Genomic DNA, 22021 nt, shown 5'->3' with positions numbered 1-22021 from the left:
ACAGCTGTGGGTTCCCATGGCAACAACACACAATCCCAACTCAATCTGTTTTGGTTTGGAGAGATGATTTATCACCAATGAAGCTCAGTACCCTGTGATGAAGCAGGGATCAACAGTTGCTTCCCTCCAGGTGGGTTCATGAACTTTACAAAATGACAAGCCGCTTCTATCAAAAGGCCAATTTGTTTTAAAAAGGTTTACTTCACCAGTAGGTATATAATGCTGGTGACATTGCCTGTGTCTGAAATGGCACCCTATTCCCTATATAGTGCACTGGTTTTGAATAGAGCCTTGACCAAAAGTAGTGCACTATATAGGGCTGTTGGGGTGACCATATTACTGCCACACCGGTGATCACGAGTCATGAAGGCAGTCAAATTCCACGTGACCGTTTAGTCACGGTAATTAGGCCTCTCCAAGCTCTGATGCTGCTGGTAGTCATTAGTAGCCTACTGAACATTCTAACTGCCTGGTACTCAGCACTCTATTGTCCCTCTAATCACTCTGACATCAATGCAAATGTGATCGAAAATTTTATCAAACACTTTATGAGAGCCCATATTGCGCAACATTTCTATATGTTTTTAAATTGCGGGAGAATGGAGTGATGGCCGCTAATAAAAAGAGGAGGATCCCATCAGCTTTCTATAGGCTAGACCTACTATATTTATTTCTCAACTTTCCTAATATTAAGCACATTGCTTATATTTACAACAGGAGTATAGCCTACCTGGCTGGTATGAAAATCAACCATGGGCAAAAGCGTCCTCCATTCACTATTTAAGCGCATAGATGACACACATTTTTTTCCCCGCTGCCCGTTTCAGGACAGGTGCACGATTAAGGTCCATTCTAAATCAAAACCAATTTCATTATTTAGTATATGTAAAGATTGAATCAAGAATAGTCTGATGGCTGTCAATAGTAGCCTATCACTTGTGACTTATATTATTGCCTGAGAATGATGCCCAGCATAAGAAACTGCCTTTTTTTTGTGACTTGTTCGAATCAATCTCACACCTCAAGTAGTCTTGCCCATAGGCCTATATGTTTTGATAAGGTTTATATGGCCAAATAAAGTCTTAATATCTTAAAATTAAGCACATTAATCTGCTTTACAAGGGGTGTAGAGCCTAACTACATGCATAAGCAGTGTGTGAGTTTCAAGTTTGGGGAAGATCATTTTAACCATAAAAAATGCACCTTCCTAATAAAAGCATTACATTCATAATCACATTTGTGGTCACTTTTGATAATGGTGTCTTCCAGCTAATGGAATATTGGTGCTTATAGCCTACTGCCATGTGCTCTTTGCTGCTCTGATAATGTGAAGAAATAGACTAATAGTTTATCAACATTTTAAGCTAAACAATCAGATCTGTTGCGTCAGCCACATTGATTAAAAAGGTTTTTGAATGCTAGTGGTTGTATTAATTTGGGATTTACTGTACCCCACAACTGTCCCATACTAGTTTGTAATATTTATTTATCCACAGAACAGGTCAACATTTTGTACTATGGACATAAGCTAGTGCTTTTGTTCGGTGTACTCATTTTGTTGGCTGACGAAAAGTAAATGTGGACAGTTCTTCAAATATCTTCAATATGCACCTCGGAATTGGATAAGGGCGCGCGCAGTTGCGTCCCGACCTGTCCGTCTTCCCTTGTAGCCAGTGAGAAAGACTCGATCACGTGACGGAGAGCCACGCGAGTGCAGCGCATCGGGCCGCAAAAAACATGGATTGTGTTTAGGATGCATTACGGTCACAAAGGGGATTGCGCTGTGAAATTCGAGTGCTTGTCAAAATTGTGAATGAGAGACTATTGGTGTGTACAGCCTGCGCAAAAACACAAAACATAGCTTTTTTTTAATAAATCATCATTAGTCTCAGCCTTAGCATGTATTAAAAATCTAAACATGTAGCCCAACACTTGTAGAACAACTAAAAAGCTACATTCATAACTAAGCATAGAGTACCTATTTATTTGACAGCTCAACACAGAAGCCCCATGTGCACACTCCCTCAAATCGTTTGGAGAATATATATATATATATATATATATATATATATATTTTTTTTTTCAATTGTATTCTTCATACTATTAAATATATATTTTAAATGCCATGGAATTGGAAGCAAAACTTGTCTGTTAAATGAACTAGTGTAGCCCACAGCCATTTGGCATAGCCACATCATGACAACTCAGTGCTCTATTATGTTCTTCAGACAGACTACATTTTCTTCATAACATGTTTCTTTAGACCTGTCTAAAATAAATCATAGATTTATTGTGAAGGTGTAGGCTATATTACATGGATTTATTGTGAAGGTGTAGGCTATATTACATGGATTTATTGTGAAGGTGTGGGCTATATTACATGGATTTATTGTGAAGGTGTAGGCTATATTACATGGATTTATTGTGAAGGTGTAGGCTATATTACATGGATTTATTGTGAAGGTGTAGGCTATATTACATGGATTTATTGTGAAGGTGTAGGCTATATTACATGGATTTATTGTGAAGGTGTAGGCTATATTACATGGATTTATTGTGAAGGTGTAGGCTATATTACATGGATTTATTGTGATGGTGTAGGCTATATTACATGGATTTATTGTGAAGGTGTAGGCTATATTACATGGATTTATTGTGAAGGTGTAGGCTATATTACATGGATTTATTGTGAAGGTGTAGGCTATATTACATGGATTTATTGTGATGGTGTAGGTAGACTATATTACATGGATTTATTGTGAAGGTGTAGGCTATATTACATGGATTTATTGTGATGGTGTAGGTAGACTATATTACATGGATTTATTGTGAAGGTGTAGGCTATATTACATGGATTTATTGTGATGGTGTAGGTAGACTATATTACATGGATTTATTGTGAAGGTGTAGGCTATATTACATGGATTTATTGTGATGGTGTAGGTAGACTATATTACATGGATTTATTGTGAAGGTGTAGGCTATATTACATGGATTTATTGTGATGGTGTAGGCTATATTACATGGATTTATTGTGATGGTGTAGGCTATATTACATGGATTTATTGTGAAGGTGTAGGCTATATTACATGGATTTATTTAGTTTTAAATGTTCCAAAGGTCAGCATCAGTGGCTTGTAGGCTGTGTGAAAGCCAGGAGATGGCTAAATGTGTTTTCTTAATTAACTGTCATTTACCGTGAGACCGACAGTTATTTGCTTGACAATCACTGGCTGAAACTATCGTGACCACCACAGCCCTAGCACTATAGAGCCTGCCATTTGAGCCTCAGTCAGTCAAAGTAAAGGCAGGAGTAGAGAGAGCACAATAAAGCCCTGTTGCTAGGGAACCTAAAAATCTTACCTGTGGTAAACAACTTGTTTACAAAACAAGTCAGAAAGAAAATATGTTGACATTTTATGGCAAGTATACTACAGTACATTATCTAACATTGCCAAATGAGCTTTGACATTCGTAACCTGTCCTTAACCAGTCTAAGAACAATATTGTCCAGTTAATTTCAACACATAAAAAAAAGGACATTAAGGACCAGTGGGATAAATGTCCAAGGACACTAACATAGTCAATGAGAGCCACTGACAAGGACACTAACATAGTCAATGAGAGCCACTGACAAGGACATTACCAGAGCCAAATGGAATGATTTTGCACAGAGATGGAAGCTTTCAACAAGACCACAGCAAGACTAGTTTAAATGTCAAAATGAATCCACGTCCCAGGCATCTGTATACAGCTCCAGTTATACCGCAATTCTGAACACCATGTTATTTCCAAATTTGCAGTGCTCATCTTTTTATTTAATTTGGGGTTGAGCCATTCAGCTGGATCTACACAACCGATGGCCTGAGACACAGCTTATTTTTAGAGTGTAATGTCCCTTTACAAGCTGCATTTCACATAGTGAAACTGCCACTTCTGTTTGCTATATTACAACAAAGATTTTACTTCAAACAACAAACACAATTTTTCACATGGACATCACTGCACATACGATAGTAAATACTCTGCTGTTGGCTGGTTGCTAAATTCCTCAAATCATGGATCTCAGCTTTAAACAGGCACATCATCCACTGAGTAATCATCCACTGAGTAAGACTCAATCAACCTGCAGTGTGGCAAGGTTAGGCTGGATGAGTCCATGAGCGGTTACCTTCCTCTGCTGTCCACTCAGAGATAGCGCCAATAACATCTACCAGAGCAGCACTGAACCCTTCACGCCTTCGTCAATGTACCCTCCCTAACTGTCAAAATTGATATTCGAAGGAGCTCCTCAGGCAAAATGAAGTTCTGCCATGGTTATTTTAGTAGGATCCGTCAAGTGTGTTGGGTGGTTGAAATTTAAATAAGTTTGAGGACCTGTTTGATTTGAAGAGTCAGACAACGTTTCCAGCAATCCCTGAAAAGAGCTGTGGCACATACTATACTGTCAACCCTATTTTTTATACTCAACAAGCACCATACACACATTTCTGACCAACCTAAGGCAATGAACACCCTTTGGGGGTTTCAAACAAAGTCTGAATAGAACAGGCCAATGTTCTTACTCAGCAAGAGTGATCTCTGTTTTGACCGGAAGCCTTTTTAAAAGGCCAGGGCATGGAGAGTCTTGATCTGTAACAACAGCTTGGTACTTTGAGCAAAGTGTTGAGATGTCAAAGGCTTTTGTTGAGAAACCTCTGGAGGAATTCTTCAAACTGGCCTTGTGCCCATCAAACCTTTTTTCCCAAAGATGCTGCGTACTTCGTTCCATTTACAGCATAGGCTCTGGATAGTGAACTGTGCACTTATACGAAAATCAGTGTCAATACAGTATCAAAGTACAGACATTTTAAGAATTGAATTGTTTTTTCACAGTGTATTTGTTTAAGAATCAAATCTATAATAATAGGTTATAGGAATGATATAGTCCAGTGCAGATTTAACATGTTAAAATTGTGTCCTTGGATTTGAGTGAGACACTGTACGGTCTTGTCTCTATCATGACAGACGAGTGGCCTTGTAATTGATGCGACGCAGGCCCATGACATGTTTACGGAGATGTGGGGAAACTGGGTTTGTTTGTTAAGCCTCAGTTACACAGGATCAAAAATAAACTAATTTACGGAGATGGAGGGAACGCATGAATAATGTATGATATCCTTCTTGTGCAAAACTCCTGTGGGTAACATTTTAGAGCTTGTTAAAATACTGGTACTTCATCCGAGTATACTGCAGGCCCTAGCACAGCATCTTCCACTAAATTGTCTATGCATTGATGGCTATTAGCTGCCCATGCTCACTTGACATATTCACAGATAGGCCGACAGTGCATTCAGAAAGTATTCCTTACCCACTTCTTCCACATTTTGGTGTCGTGATACAGCCTGTAATCTCATTTAAAATACAGTTGAAGTCGGAAGTTTACACTCACTTAGGTTGGAGTTATTAAAACTCGTTTTTCAACCACTCCACAAATTTCTTGTTAACAAACTATAGTTTTGGGAAGTTATTTCAGTTATAATTCACTGTATCACAATTCCAGTGGTTCAGAAGTTTACATACACTATGCCTTTAAACAGCTTGGAAAATGTCAGAAAATTATGTCATGGCTTTAGAAGCTTCTGATAGGCTAATTGACATAATTTGAGTCTATTGGAGGAGGTGTACCTGTGGCTGTATTTCAAGGCCAACCTTCAAACTCAGTGCGTCTTTTCGCTTTGCTGCAGGAGGGACTGGTGCACTTCACAAAATAGATGGCTTCATGAGGAAGGACAATTATGTGGATATATTGAAGCAACATCTCCAGACAAGTTGTGGCAAAATAGCTTAAGGACAACAAAGTCAAGGTATTGGAGTGGCCATCACAAAGCCCTGACCTCAATCCAATATAACATTTGTGGGTAGAACTGAAAAGGCGTGTGCGAGCAAGGAGGCCTACAAACCTGACTCAGTTACACCAGCTCTGTCAGGAGGAATGGGTCAAAATTCACCTAACTTATTGTGGAAAGCTTGTGGAAGGCTACCTGAAGCGTTTGACCCAAGATAAACAATGCTACAAAATACTAATTGAGTGTATGTAAACTTCTGACCCACTGGGAATGTAATGAAAGAAATAAAGGCTGTAATAAATCATTCTCTCTACTATTATTCTGCCATTTCACATTCTTAAAATAAAGTGGTGATCCTAACTGACCTAAGACAGGGAATCTTTACTAGGATTAAATGTCAGGAATTGTGAAAAACAGAGTTTAATGTATTTGGCTAAGGTGTATGCAAACTTCCGACTTTAACTGTATGTATTCACATTTGGCAACGATTAGAGCTTTGCACACCAGGATTGTACAATATTATGCAAATTTTTTAAACTCTTCAAGCTCTGTCAAGTTGGTTGTTGATCAATGCGAGACAGCAATTTCTAAGTCTTGCCAAAGATTTACGATGTGTTTACAATACCGCGTTGGTAATGAAGCATTATTTGTTCGACCGCAACTTCTGGGGTAGCTAGCATTAGCTTGGTACGTAGCTAGCACCAATACAACCAGCCTGAAAATGACCAGAAGAAGAAACTGCAGTCATTTTCATAGTTCTTAGCAATGATTTAGTAATCCTTGTGAGTAAGTATTAGCTAGGTTGCCACTTGTTGTTAGACTATTGAAATTGAGCTTAAGTTCATGAAAACAAATAGCTAGCCAGCTGCTTAACCCTTAAAGCTAAAGTTATAGGCAGCCAGCTAGCTTCATCTGTTTTGTGACGCTCGACCGGACCGGCTTATGTGTTGCCACAATAAGGATTAGGAATAATAGTGTAATTTGCTGTTTGCCTTCAAAATAAAAGTATGTCATTGACTGATGCAAATGAATACAAATAGAATTATGCCATACTTTTATTTTGAAGGCTAACTGCAAAGTCCACTATTGTGGCTAGCTTCACATAGATGGGTCCGACCACCATTAATCAAATAAGAACGGTCTTATAAATTTGTGTTATTTTAGATGATGACACCTAGCTATATAGTTAGCTAGGTAACTATTGCTACTGAAACAGATGTCATTTTGCTATGTTTATGGGGAAGAACATTGTTTGCATCCATGAGCTACCTAGGTTTAAAAAACATGTTTTTAATGTCCAGCACTGTAGGTGCTCGAGACTACTTTACCAGCATCATAGCATATGTATCGACGAATCGTTGTGACATATAAAATACGAGTGATAGTGTAATCAATGTGTAAAAATGTATGAATGAGTTAAATTATGTGACATGCAGTCATATTCAGGTTCTGATTGGTCAACAAGCTTATCTGACATGTCTAATAGTGTTATTTGACGTGTATCTTTTTTGACACGCAAAGACCCAAACGGCGTTTCATAGAAATCCTGGTTAAGAATGAAACAACTGAACGAAACAGCAAGTAAGTGAAAGAAAGAGGTTTTGATGATCAAAATCAAATTTTATTTGTCACATACACATGGTTAGCAGATGTTAAATGAGAGTGTAGTGAAATCCTTGTGCTTCTAGTTCCGACCATGCCGTAATATCTAACAAGTAATCTAACCTAACAATGTCACAACAACTACCTTATACACACACAAGTGTAAAGAATTGAATAAGAATATGTACATAAAAATAAATGAATGAGCGATGGCCGAACGGCATAGGCAAGATGCATTAGATGGTATTGAGTACAGTATATACATATGAGATGACTAATGTAGGGTATGTAAACATTATATAAAGTGGCATTGTTTAAAGTGGCTAGTGATACATTTATTACATCAATTTTTCATTATTAAAGTGGCTAGAGATGAGTCAGTATGTTGGCAGCAGCCACTCAATGTTAGTGATGGCTGTTTAACAGTCTGATGTCCTTGAGATAGAAGCTGTTTTTCAGTCTCTCGGTCCCTGCTTTGATGCACCTGTACTGACCTCGCCTTCTGGATGATAGCGGGGTGAACAGGCAGTGGCTCGGGTGGTTGTCGTCCTTGATTAGCTTTATGGCCTTCCTGTGACATCGGGTGGTGTAGGTGTCCTGGAGGGCAGGTAGTTTGCCCCTGGTGATGCGTTGGGCAGACCTCACTACCCTCTGGAGAGCCTTACGGTTGTGGGCGGAGCAGTTGCCGTTCCAGGCGGTGATACAGCCCGACAGGATGCTCTCGATTGTGCATCTGTAAAAGTTTGTGAGTGTATTTGGTGACAAGCCAAATTTCTTCAGCCTCCTGAGGTTGAAGAGGCGTTGCTGCGCCTTCTTCACCACACCGTCTGTGTGGGTGGACAATTTCAGTTTGTCCGTGATGTGTACGCCAAGGAACTTAAAACTTTCCACTACTGTCCCGTTGATGTGGATAGGGGGCTGCTCCCTCTGCTGTTTCCTGAAGTCCACAATCATCTCCTTTGTTTTGTTGACATTGAGTGTGAGGTTATTTTCCTCACACCAGGAAAATAACCTCACACTCAATGTCAACAAAACAATTGAGATAAGGGCCCTCACCTCCTCCCTGTAGGCCGTCTTGTCGTTGTTGGTAATCAAGCCTACCACTGTAGTGTTGTCTGCAAACTTGATGATTGAGTTGGAGGCGTGCATAGCCACGCAGTCATGGGTCAACAGGGAGTACAGGAGAGGGCTGAGAACGCACCCTTGTGGGGCCCCAGTGTTAAGGATCGGCGGGGTGGAGATGTTGTTGCCTACCCTCACCACCTGTGGGCGGCCCGTCAGGAAGTCCAGGACCCAGTTGCACAGGGCGGGGTCGAGACCCAGGGTCTCGAGTTTGGAGGGTACTATGGTGTTAAATGCTGAGCTGTAGTCGATGATCAGCATTCTTACATAGGTATTCCTCTTGTCCAGATGGGTTAGGGCAGTGTACAGTGTGATTGCGATTGCATCGTCTATGGACCTTTTGGAGAGGTTAACAAATTGGAGTGGGTCTAGTGTGTCAGGTAGGGTGGAGGTGATATGGTGCTTGACTAGTCTCTCAAAGCACTTCATGATGACAGAAGTGAGTGCTACGGGGCGATAGTCATTTAGCTCAGTTACCTTAGCTTTCTTGGGAACAGGAATAATGGTGGCCCTCTTGAAGCATGTGGGAAAAGTCGAACGAGCACTAGATGGCGTGAGCGAGCAAGATGAAACATCAATCCGTGAGCTAACACTCGTGTAGAGAGAGAAGAAATGTGGCCGAGCGCAAATCAAACTTGTGACTGAGCGAGCAGAACTGCATTTCAGCAGTAAATAACTTTGAGGGCAGACAGTTCGCCTGAAGAAATCCTTACGACATGTCAAGTCTCAAATCACTGCACTCACAAGTATGCCACTTCCGGGTGTCTTTTGCCCCCCCCCACACCAAAAGCCATTTTGCTCTCACAACTGCTTACTATAATTGCATAACGGGGAAATTCTAGCCAATGAACATAGCCTGTAGCAGTCTACTGAAACGCAATTGGTCAGGTTTTTGGACCAATCACGACTTGAATGCTCTCTAACCGGATTTTTGACCATGGAAATGAAAAGGGACTGTGAAAGGTGAATGATGGCTGAAAGAAAAGAGGTATGTTCGATAGTTTCAGTAGAGAAACTAGCTAACCAACTAGCTAGCTAATCAACTATGATTTCATGAAGTACGTAGTTATTTGGTCTTCTGTTATTAAAGCAGGATATTGATGAGGCAAGCTAGGTGAGCTAGGAAGCTAATGCTAGCTAACTATTGTTTATCTATGTAGTTTATCCAAAGCTGTTTCTATTATTGGTTAGAAAGATGGTTCTATACTGAATGTGATAGTCACTGCTAAACAATAGAGATGAAGTGGACATACAGTGGTCGCTCCACTAAAAGTTGTGTGATTATTACTTAGAGATACTTTGTGGTTTAGTACGGTACCCTGCGTCACCACTTCAATGCTCCAGACCACCACCAGGGGGAGTTAAGAGCACAGATTATGCTTTTGGGTCCTACTGTGTCTCTAACTGATAATGAACGGGCGACATAAACCTAAATAGAAACTGGTAATTGTGCACGACTTCAGTAATACTTACTAAAACTGTTGTTACACCAAGGCTTTTATTATTTTATTAGGATTATTTTGCTCTTACAGTAGTACTGTAGCCCACTCCCAACCGGTCAAGCTGTACAGAGCCTGGGTGGCGCAACGGTCTAAAACAGTGTCAAGCTGTGTTGCTACAGATGCTGGTTCAATAACCGTGCCGGCCTGTAGGGATGGCTGTAGGTTTTTGGTTTCTCTCCCTCTAAAAACATAAATAAATAACAAACAGGCTTTATTTACAAGTTAGTAACAATGTCTCACCCATGTTCAAGAATGGCTAATTTTACATTATTTGAAAACAAAATCTCCAAAATATTTATATTTTTTAAACAAAGCAATTATTATTAATTTAGAATTATATAAAAGCCCTTTTGGATATTCTCACAGATATAAACTCAGCAAAAAAAAACCATCCCTTTCTCAGGACCTGTTTTTTACAGATAATTCGTAAAATTCCAAATAACTTCACAGATCTTCATTGTAAAGGGATTAAAACATACATGTATGCTCATTTAGGTTTCTCTTAAAGCGCCAATCAGCAGTTGAAACAAAAGCGTTCTCCTAGCTCGTTTCGTAAAAATCTGAGGGACGTGGCTGGAGAAAATGTAACCATTCAAATTCATAGACAGAGCTATAAAACCCCATTGGGAGGAGACAACCCAAGGTTCCTCGCCGAAGACCTCCAAATGGGTTTTAAGAAGGATGCGAGAGGAAGTGAGGAGTTGAGCAGAGATGAATTGGGACAGGGCTCATGTCATTGTTTTAGGTGGAATCGGATGTTGAATGATACATTTATTCTGTTGGCACTTATATTTTTACTCTTGTGCTCTTTCCACAGATGGCTCTGGCTTGCTGACAACATCTGATCAGATGAGACTCTGTACGTGATTTGACTCCTCTATTACTGACTCTATTTAATAAAACTTCCCATGTAAAATGATAAACAAGACAATGTAGACTATGGTAGCTCCCAAATCAGACAATCACTATAATATTTATTTAAATCTGTTTTCCCTCAGTGAAATGTTTGGTGTTTTGATCCTCAGTCCTCCTTTTGAGTGTGTACTGATTAAGTTCTAAAACACCCATCAGAGTCTATCCTCCTCCATCACTGCAACGGATTGTCCGGGCTGCTAAGAGGGTCCATCACTGCAACGGATTGTCCGGGCTGCTAAGAGGGTCCATCACTGCAACGGATTGTCCGGGCTGCTAAGAGGGTCCTGCACGGCTCCAGGGCAAGGAAGCGTGCTGGAAAGATGGTGTGGAAGGGGTCGGCCACTCTCTTCCAAAGATTCCCCTCTCGCAAACTGTTCAGGTCAAGCGTGACCAAAACCTCCCACCACCTGAACAGTTTTTTTCCCTGGCATCTCTGTATATTCAAAATTGCTATAGATAAAATGCAATTGTGTTCGTTGTCCGTATAGTAGGCCCGCCTCAAACCATAAACTCACCACCACGGGGCACGCTGTTCACAACGTTGACATCAGCAAACTGCTCGCCCACACAACGCCATACACGCTGCATGCCATCTGCCCGGTACTGTTGAAATCTGGATTCATCCGCGAAGAGCACACGTGCAAGCATGCCAGTGGCCATCGAAGGTAAATATTTGACCATTGAAGTCTGTTTGACGCTGAACTGCAGTCAGGTCAAACCCTGGTGAGATCGAAGTGCAGGCAGCTGAAGTTTTCCCTGAGACAGTTTGTGCAGAAATTCTTCGGATGTGCAAACCCACAGTTTCATCAGCTGTCCGGGTGGCCGGTCTCAGACAATCCCACAGGTGAAGAAGCCGGATGTGGAGGTCCGGGGCTGGCATGGTTACATGTGGTCTGCGGTTGTGAGGCCGTTTGGATATATTGCCAAATTCTCTAAAGCAACATTGGAGGCGGCTTATGGTAGAGAAATTAACATTCAATCATATGGCAACAGCTCTGCTGGACTTTCCTGCAGTCAGCATGCCAATTGCAAAACTTGAGACATCTGTGGCATTGTGTTGTGTGACAAAACTGCACATTTGAAAGTGGCCTTTTATTGTTCCCAGAATAAGATGCAACTGTGTAATGATCATCTCTGGCAGAGGAGTGCACCAAAAGGGCTCTCTCGTGTAACTCGGCCGAATATCGAACTCCCAATCTCTGTGCAGACAATGACCACAAGGGCACTGAGTTGGTACACTACATCTACACACAAAAGTATGCATGGTTTAACATTGTATGCGGTGGTCCATACAGAAATGGTTCGTCAAGACTTCAGCATACTACAGTCATCAGCATTTCCAAAATAAAACACTAATAAATAACAGAAGAATATCTTCACTTTTCCTTATGCAAAACCATAGACTGAGCTGTGATGGACATTTTTATCATGTGAAGAGGCAGCCTTGAAAATGTTAATCTTGGTCTTAGTGTCATAAATAATCCTTGGTTCCTGCCTGTGCTTGGTAAAGGCATGGAACGGGGGGGGGGGGGGGGGGGGGGGGGGCATGACCTCCTCCTTAGGACCATCTGGCAGAACGCCCAGAATATGTTCTATAAGATAGGAAATGGTGCCAGACATGCCGAACCAACCCTATTTATAAAGGATCATTTCCCATCTGACCTAAATTGACGAGACACGCCCAGACCAGGCCCTTACTGTGATCTGCCTAGGAGGAGACATCCGCAAACAATTGAGGGACGGCAACTCATTTCAGTAAGTCAAATTAAATGGAAAAAAGTATAAAAATTGAAAAAATAATTACCCAATAAAACATTAAAACGGAGGGTACTGCTAGTACCAAATCAAGTAATAGCACAAAGTGAATGTGAGAAGTGTTGGGTTTGCCCCAGACAGAGGCCTGTAATTTTCATCAATATTTATTTTCCACCATACTTTGCAAATAAATTCATTAAAAATCCTACAATGTGATTTTCTGGAGAGAAAAAAATTCTCATTTTGTCTGTCATAGTTGAAGTGTACCTATGATAAAAATTACAGGCCTCTCTGATCTTTTTAAGTGGGAGAACTTGCACAATTGGTGGCTGACTAAATACTTTTTTTACTGTATGACAGAAAAAGGGCTACAGCTAGTCTTAGTTAAATAAAACAAATACATTATTAGAGACAAGAAATGTTGCCATGCCCCGCTGACAGCTGTCTGTAGGCATTTATAAGAGAAATGTCTATGAGGTCTGTAGCCATTGATAATAGCAAAGGTGCTATTCAACGATTCTATATGTATAAGATGAAGATCCATAAGGTGCATAGGAAGTAACGACATGAGAATCGTTGAAGATGCACATGGGGTAACACGGGAGATTACCAAGTATGTTTGGGAATAGTACTAAGTGAATGTGGATGTGAAAGTTGTGTGATATGACATATTAAGCTGATTCAAATTTAGATATGACGTACTGAGTGAATGAGGACTATCTCCAGTGTGAATGTGGAGTGAATGTGAGTTGAGTTGTCCAGTTCTGTATAAGCAGAGCCCCCCCCCCATCTATAACGTTATCTAGGGGTTCCGTCCACCACCACCCATGTTAGTCCGGGAGTACTAATAATAATAATAATATGAGTGTTATTGAACACAGGGTGTTTCATATATATCCATATATAGGAAGTAGCAATCTATAGGCATTTTTGAATTGTCTATGTGGTCTGGGACCACTGTCTCTGGGAGGATATAACTGTTGAAGATACACACGGTGCACAGATGCACACGGAGTGGATGTGGCTGTGAATACCTAAGTATAGTTATATAAAAGAAAATACTGAATACCCCAAACAGCTCTACATATGTGTGAGCTGAGTTATGACTTTATACCCCCTGCTATATTGAGGATAAAGAGTTAGCTGTCTAACAGACTCCCATTCTGGACCCATATAGCCGCTCCAGCAGACTCGCATTCTGAAAGAAAATAAAACTCAGCCTCACCTGTATTCTTCATGCCCCTCTCTGAGGCACACCTGCTGTGTAAACAAAAAACTAGGTTCACTTTGTTGCCTCCCGCTGCTGCCTTTGGACAGATATGATTCAGAATAGGCCCACTCTTCAGTACATTGATAAGAGAAACGAGAGAGGGAGATGGAAGTGATTTACGAGCTGGTACGGCCCGAGCCAAGGTCCTCTAATCATGAAACCCTGGATTTTACCCTAACACAAATGTTTCATCTGAATGAGGGAAGGCAGGAAGGAGAGAAGGAGGGAAGGAAGAAGAGCGAGCGAGAGCGACAAGAGGGGGAGAAAAGGAGACAGAAGAGCAAGAGGAAGGGAGCAGAACTAATGCTGAATCATAGAACAGAATCACACTGATGTGACAGTTGACTCTAGTGTGTACCATCAGCGGACGGTGGCCACTTGCGGGGACCGTATGTTGTAATAATGTCTCCAGTAAACATGTGAGAGACATGGCAACACACCTACTATAAAAACACTGATGACTTGAGAGAAGAAGCAGCGATTTGGGTATCTGCAAAAGTCACACACACACACACACAATTTGGCGACGAGCAATTTCCCTGACAGTGGGAGAGAAAGGACAGTGATCGGGACATTAGGGTTGATATCAGGGAGCAACAGGGAGCCGCCATATCATCCCCTGAACGTTCACAACAAAGTTTAGCCTTCAGTAGGGCTGAGCAATGGACCAGGCACGTGTGTGTATATATGAAGGTGTGAGAGTGATTGGGAACGGGATCAGTGTCAGACCAACACTTCTGCCTTTGCTCCTCTCCAACTGATGGCCACGTTTCCTCAAATGCCTCAAAAGCCCTTCATTGCGTTACCACTGTACATAACCCAGCCGCATTCTATCCGCCACTTCATCATTCGCTGCCGCGGTTATGGCGCGATACGTCCCCGAACACTCGGCGTGGCTGGAGGCATTAAATCCAGATGGGTAGAATGATTAGCGCTACGCCGGGGTGGATGCAAATGCAAATCCAACACTTATTCCAGGCCTCAGAAATGCGCTGCACTATCTATAATTGGTTCCTGCTCAGTGAACTCTTGCCTGGCCCCTTAGGGAGAACCTGAATCTTTTTAAACCCCCAAGCACAAAGCTCTGGCGTTTGGCTGTGGGCGAGGGGAATCCCTTCTGGAGCATGCAGTCAGAGGCCTGTGCATTAATCAGGAGCCTCCTGATGATCTGCCCTCTAACCAGGGCTGGGACTTTACGACTACCCCCCCTTGCCCATAGACACCATTGGACAGCAAACAACTTGGAGGTATGATCTGATTCACCCATTGTGTCTTCATGTAAAGACTGAACACCGGTGCTTCCAGTAGACATAGTTCTCTGGTCTGTATATGATGGGTTGTTTCACTCTGATAGCACAGCAGCTATATACATACTCTTAAAAAAAAAAAAAATGTAAGATTGTTATCATTTTTGACAGTACAGCTGGAAACAGAGAGGGAGACAGTAGGGGCATAGACAGAGGGTGGCATGTCACCAGGGGACATATGTGGTCCACAGTCAGGAGCTTAAAGGCAAGAGGAAGAGGACAAATGTTGATCTCTTCCATTACCTACATGACATATCTCTTCAGAGGCGCACACTCATTCCATTACCTACATGACATATCTCTTCAGAGGCGCACACTCATTCCATTACCTACATGACATATCTCTTCAGAGGCACACACTCATTCCATTACCTACATGACATATCTCGTCAGAGGCGCACACTCATTCCATTACCTACATGACATATCTCTTCAGAGGCGCACACTCATTCCATTACCTACATGACATATCTCTTCAGAGGCGCACACTCATCCCATTACCTACATGACATATCTCTTCAGAGGCGCACACTCATCCCATTACCTACATGACATATCTCTTCAGAGGCGCACACTCATTCCATTACCTACATTACATTTATCTTCAGAGGTGCACACTCATTCCATTACCTACATTACATTTATCTTCAGAGGTGCACTCATTCCATTACCTACATGACATATCTCTTCAGAGGCACACACTCATTCCATTACCTACATGACATATCTCTTCAGAGGCGCACACTCATTCCATTACCTACATGACATATCTCTTCAGAGGCGCACACTCATTCCATTACCTACATGACATATCTCTTCAGAGGCACACACTCATTCCATTACCTACATGACATATCTCTTCAGAGGCACACACTCATTCCATTACCTACATGACATATCTCTTCAGAGGCGCACACTCTCATTTTATTGAACAATGGCCGACACCGGTAGTTACCAGCGAGGGAGAATGGATGGGAAGCTTAAAGCTGCAACATGTAACTTTTTTGGGGCGATCAAATTCACATAGAAAATATATGTAGTTATAACAGTAGAGGTGTGTGGGAAAAATCATTGGGGAAGCCAAGTCCCCCCCCCCCCCCCCAAAAAGCCACATTACAATTTACAATTTATGTGTTGTGACAATCACATTGTTTGCTCGCCAACCTGTTAATTCATATGCCTTGGGACCGTGACAAAATGACTGCTGGACTGTGACATTAACAGGTGAAATGGCCACAGTCTCACACATATGTATGGAAAGCCTTGACAAAATATATTTGTGTTGACTCAGATGAGATGGATTGTCTCAGACACTATGGTTCCTCTGAATAGAAATGTTAAATCAAACAAAATGACTGTTATTCATATGACCCCACCATTTGGCGGTATGTAGCTTGTTACCGATCACAATATCATAAAATCGGCCATGTACAGTAAAATACATACTGTGGCAGATGGTACTTACATAAAGTAGATGGGGTATCCGCCTTCAAAATACCAGCAGTACTTTTTGGCCTCTATGCACTGCAAGAGGGAGAGGAAGAAAGTAAGTCCATGCTCTTTACATAATGAAATAAAACAAATAGTCCCTCCTGCCCCACCCACAGTAAATACTATGACCTGACATTGGACAGACCATCTCTCCCACAGTGCAGACTGTATGACCTGACATCGGCTTCAGGCCTACATTTACTAAGTCTCGTTATTTCAGGCTTCAACCAGGTTGTTTAATAACCTCCATTCTCCGTCAAGTTAGCGCTAGACGAATCGGCATATGCTCTGGGCTTCACTGTTGAAGAGATAATTTTCTCCACCTACGGAGAATTGGATAAGAATTTGAGACAGTCTTGCGATAAAGAGCGTACCAACAAACCATTTCAGAGCGGCATGCCATCTGCCTGCATCCCATTACGCCAGGATTCGTTCATCCCGGGCAGGAGTTGTTTCTTAATCAATACGCCTCGCGGCAACACTACGCAGCTGCCTCCAACCGCCCTCTATCAAAATGCTGACTGAGGCAGTCTCTGTAAAGCGTAAGGCATATTTCAGTTTTATAGCCCTCATAAGATGTGCTTTGTAGCTTAGTAGTGCGCTCTCCATCCTTTCTACACAAAGCAAGGAGCGATAAAAAAAAATAGGCAAGATGAGGAAAAGGAGGATCTGTCCTGGGAGTGTTATGCACAAGGCCAGGCATAACCTCCAGGGCTTTATGCGCAAGTAATGCTTTTCATTAAAAAATTAGGTACCATGTTGAAGCTTTGAAAGATAAATGAAACCGCTCTGTTCACATATGAAAAACACGTTGGTTATAATACAGCGCTGAAACTGGTATGGTTTGCAGTGTCAAGATGATCCGTTTGCCTACGAGCGAATGAACAACCTTTATGGATCTGTTAACCCATGCAAACATTATTGCTGTTTTAAATCATACATACAGATTCTCTCTGGCAGCCCTGGCTTTATGCAACACACAATACAGTCCTCCGCCAAAGCCTCACTGCCGACTCAGTGATATGACAGATGTAGTGTTAACAGCATAGTGGAGCATACAGTGTTCTCTAAATAAAAACAACAGGATGCCCCTTTGCTCTTCAATGTAACTGAAATCCACTGGCCTCCAACATAAAGGCTATAAAGTCAGACATGGGCTGCATCTTAGTAGTCTGTGGCTGGCTCAGAATAGGTGACCATGATGCCCTACTGCTCTCACCTGCCCAGTTGTGGAAAAAAGTCAGACAGTTGAGGTGCACCCACATACATCTCTCAACGAGATGAGAGATTAACTATAGAAGACAGTGAAGCCTGGCTCATCTTTGGAGAGCTGTGGGTGGAGAGGCTTTTATAGAGACGTGAAAATGGCCGCCAAAGGACTGGCTGGATGGATGGCAGGCTGAGGTGGCATTTCATCCCAGGAGCATCCAGGAATCCCCTTTGTGGTTTGTGCCATGTGTTTCCCCCCCCACAATGTGTGGCCACTGAGCGCACAACGGACGTGGGTTCTACCCAATGAGTTATACCCACACACAAGATGAGTGACGAGGGGCTCTGTTTTGAAGCCACCGTGCCTCCCTTTTGGTACACCCCATCATACATTTGTTTTTGCCATGTTTATTCTATTAGACACCTTAATGCACATATGTTTTATTATGAGCCAATATAGTCCTTGAAACATTTCATTTTAATTTTTTAAAATTTTAAATACTGTAGGATTCTATTCCTTCCTATGGAAGACTGCTTCTTCTGAGTGGTGGCTTCAAAGCCTCTCAATGGCCAATGCATAGTGTCGGCAATACAGGGTTTTATACAAACACACACACACACACCAAAAATAATACAAACGCAATTTCAACAATTTTACTGAGTTACAGCTCATAAGAAAATCAGTCAATTTAAATTCATTAAATAGGCCCAAAACTATGGATTTCACATGACTGGGAATACAGATATGCATCTGTTGGTCACAGATACCTTTAAAAAGGTAGGGGCGTGGATCAGAATACCAGTCAGTATCTGGTGGGACCAACATCTGTCTCGTGTAGCTGGACACATCTCCTTCACATAGAGTTGATCAGGCTGTTGATTGTGACATGTGGAATGTTGTCCAACTCCTCTTCAATGGCTGTGAGAAGTTGTTGGATATTGGAGGAAACTGGAACACGCTGTTGTACACATTGATCCAGAGCATCCCAAACATGCTCAATGGGAGACATGTCTGGCGTGTATGCAGGCCATGGAAGAACTGGGACATTTTCAGCTTCCAGGAATTGTGTAAAGATCCTTGCGACAGCATTATCATGCTGAAACATGATTTGAAGGCAGTGGATGAATGGCACAACAATGGCCCTCAGGACCTCGTCACGGTACCTCTATGCATTCAAATTGCCGTCAATAAAATGCAATTGTGTTCGGTGTCCATAGCTTATGCCTGCCCATACCATCACCTCACCACTGGTCACTGTTCAAAACGTTGCCATCAGCAACCCGCTTGCCCACACTACGCCATACACACTGTCTGCCAACAGTTGAAACCAGGACTTATCTGTGAAGAGCACACTTCTCCAGCGTGCCAGTGGCCATCGAAGGTGAGCATTTGCCCACTGAACTGCAGTCAGGTCAAGACCCTGGTGATGACGACGAACACGCCCATGAGCTTCCTTAAGACGGTTTGACAATTTGTTCAGAAATTATTTGGTTGTGCAATCCCACAGTTTCATCAGCTGGTATGGGCAGCTGGTATCTTCAGATGATCCCACAGTTTCATCAGCTGGTATGGGCAGCTGGTATCATCAGATGATCCCACAGTTTCATCAGTTTGTATGGGCAGCTGGGATCATCAGATGATCCCACAGTTTCATCAGTTTGTACGGGCAGCTGGTATCATCAGATGATCCCACAGTTTCATCAGTTTGTATGGGCAGCTGGTATCATCAGATGATCCCACAGGTGAAGAAGGTGGACGTGGAGGTCCTGGGCTGGCATGGTTATACGTGGTCTTTGGTTGCCAGGCCGGGTTGGACATACATACCAAATTCTCTAAAACGACATTGGATGCGGCTTATGGTAGAGAAATTAACATTCAATTATCTGGAAAACAGCTCCAGTGGACATTCCTGCAGTCAGCATGCCAATTGCACGCTCCCTCAAAACATCTATAGCAGTGTGTTGAGAGACAGAACTAGACATTTTAGTGGCCTTTTATTGTCCCCAGCACAAGGTGCACCTGTGTAATGATCATGCTGTTTAATCATCTTCTTGATCTGCCACACCTGTCAGGTGGATGGATTATCTTGGCAAAGGAAAAATGCTCACTAACAGGGATATTATTTCGAAGTAAACAGCTGGAGGCAGGGCTTTCTCCTATAGAGCTCCATTTTTATGGAATGTTCTGCCTACCCATGTGCGAGACGCAGACTCAGTCTCAACCTTTAAGTCTTTACTGAAGACTCATCTCTTCAGTGGGTCATATGATTGAGTGTAGTCTGGCCCAGGAGTGTGAAGGTGAACGGAAAGGCTCTGGAGCAACAAACCACCCTTGCTGTCTCTGCCAGGCCGGTTTCCCTCTCCACTGGGATTCTCTGCCTCTAACCCTATTACAGGGGCTGAGTCACTGGCTTACTGGGGTTATCTCATACCGTCCCTGGAAGGGTGCGTCACTTGAGTGGGTTGAGTCACTGATGTGATCTTCCTGTCTGGGTTGGCGCCCCCCCCCCCCCCCTTGGGTTGTGCCATGGCGGAGATCTTTGTGGGCTATACTCAGCCTTGTCTCAGGATGGTAAGTTGGTGGTTGAAGATATCCCTCTAGTGGTGTGGGGGCTGTGCTTTGGCAAAGTGGGTGGGGTTATATCCTTCCTGTTTGGCCCTGTCCGGGGGTATCATCGGATGGGGCCACAGTGTCTCCTGACCCCTCCTGTCTCAGCCTCCAGTATTTATGCTGCAGTAGTTTGTGTCGGGGGCTAGGGTCAGTTTGTTATATCTGGAGTACTTCTCCTGTCTTATCCGGTGTCCTGTGTGAATTTAAGTATGCTCTCTCTAATTCTCTCTTTCGCTCTCTCGGAGGACCTGAGCCCTAGGACCATGCCTCAGGACTACCTGGCATGATGACTCCTTGCTGCTATGGAACCCTGACCTGTTCACCGGACGTGCTACCTGTCCCAGACCTGCTGTTTTCAACTCTCTAGAGACAGCAGGAGTGGTAGAGATACTCTTAATGATCGGCTATGAAAAACCAACTGACATTTACCCCTGAGGTGCTGACTTGCTGCACCCTCGACAACTACTGTGATTATTATTATTTGACCATGCTGGTCATTTATGAACATTTGAACATCTTGGCCATGTTCTGTTATAATCTCCACCCGGCACAGCCAGAAGAGGACTGGCCACCCCTCATAGCCTGGTTCCTCTCTAGGTTTCTTCCTAGGTTTTGGCCTTTCTAGGGAGTTTTTCCTAGCCACCGTACTTCTACACCTGCATTGCTTGCTGTTTGGGGTTTTAGGCTGGGTTTCTGTACAGCACTGTGAGATATCAGCTGATGTAATAAGGGCTATATAAATAAATTTGATTTGAAATTTGATTTGATATCAACAAATTCGTGTTCAAAACTTGAGCGAACACTACACTAACCCACACAACCACACTACACATCCCTACCCAAGCTTAAGGTGCTTAAACTACTTGAATTTGGCACTCTCAAATATGTTCATGAAAAATATTAGAAAATTAATTTCCAGGCAGACAACCAAGTTCCATTTTCCCCCACGAGTTTCGCGCTCTGCTTGCCAGGCGAGCTCGCCCATTCCACCCACACTCCCACTCAGCCAGGCGTAGGGCTGGGCGGTATACCGTGTTTGATGATGCAGGTGACCGGTTTGGGTTTTACTTTCCATTTTATACCTGTATTTGAATGTTTGGTTTGTTAAATGTGATACACCATGTGTAATGTCGATATTTATTGTTTACTTCGCTACTTGAGTCATCGCTCTCTACTCTTTCTCCCCGTGACACTTTCCACAAAGACCTAGCCACGCCCCCTGTCACTCAAAGAGCACATTTGATGCTCCTCAACCACGAGACACTTGCGTTCAGTCTGCATGGTCAATCTAGCACATGCAACAATGCTGATGACAACAATGCTGTTTTCACTTTGATTCGTAATATAAATCCACTAGCGTTCTATAATGACACTATTAGTTTGTGTTTCTTACATCAGCTAGGTTTGTC

At 42.5% G+C, this 22021-nt stretch overlaps 1 protein-coding gene across 1 annotated transcript in view; it reads right to left on the bottom strand.

The window, feature by feature from the left end:
* LOC110535203 (vesicular, overexpressed in cancer, prosurvival protein 1) overlaps positions 1-22021 on the bottom strand; it is a 55043-nt gene that overhangs the window by 27243 nt on the left and 5779 nt on the right. Inside the window, exon 2 of the mRNA XM_036934750.1 lies at positions 16767-16825. Coding sequence (XP_036790645.1) covers positions 16767-16825 — 59 coding nt within the window. The remainder of the gene's footprint in view (positions 1-16766; positions 16826-22021) is intronic.

This window comes from Oncorhynchus mykiss, chromosome 11 (assembly GCF_013265735.2).
Source record: "Oncorhynchus mykiss isolate Arlee chromosome 11, USDA_OmykA_1.1, whole genome shotgun sequence".
In the NCBI taxonomy this organism is placed as follows: Eukaryota; Metazoa; Chordata; class Actinopteri; order Salmoniformes; family Salmonidae; genus Oncorhynchus; species Oncorhynchus mykiss.
Note: the sequence above shows the minus strand (reverse complement) of the source record. Positions and strands in the feature narration are given on the sequence as shown.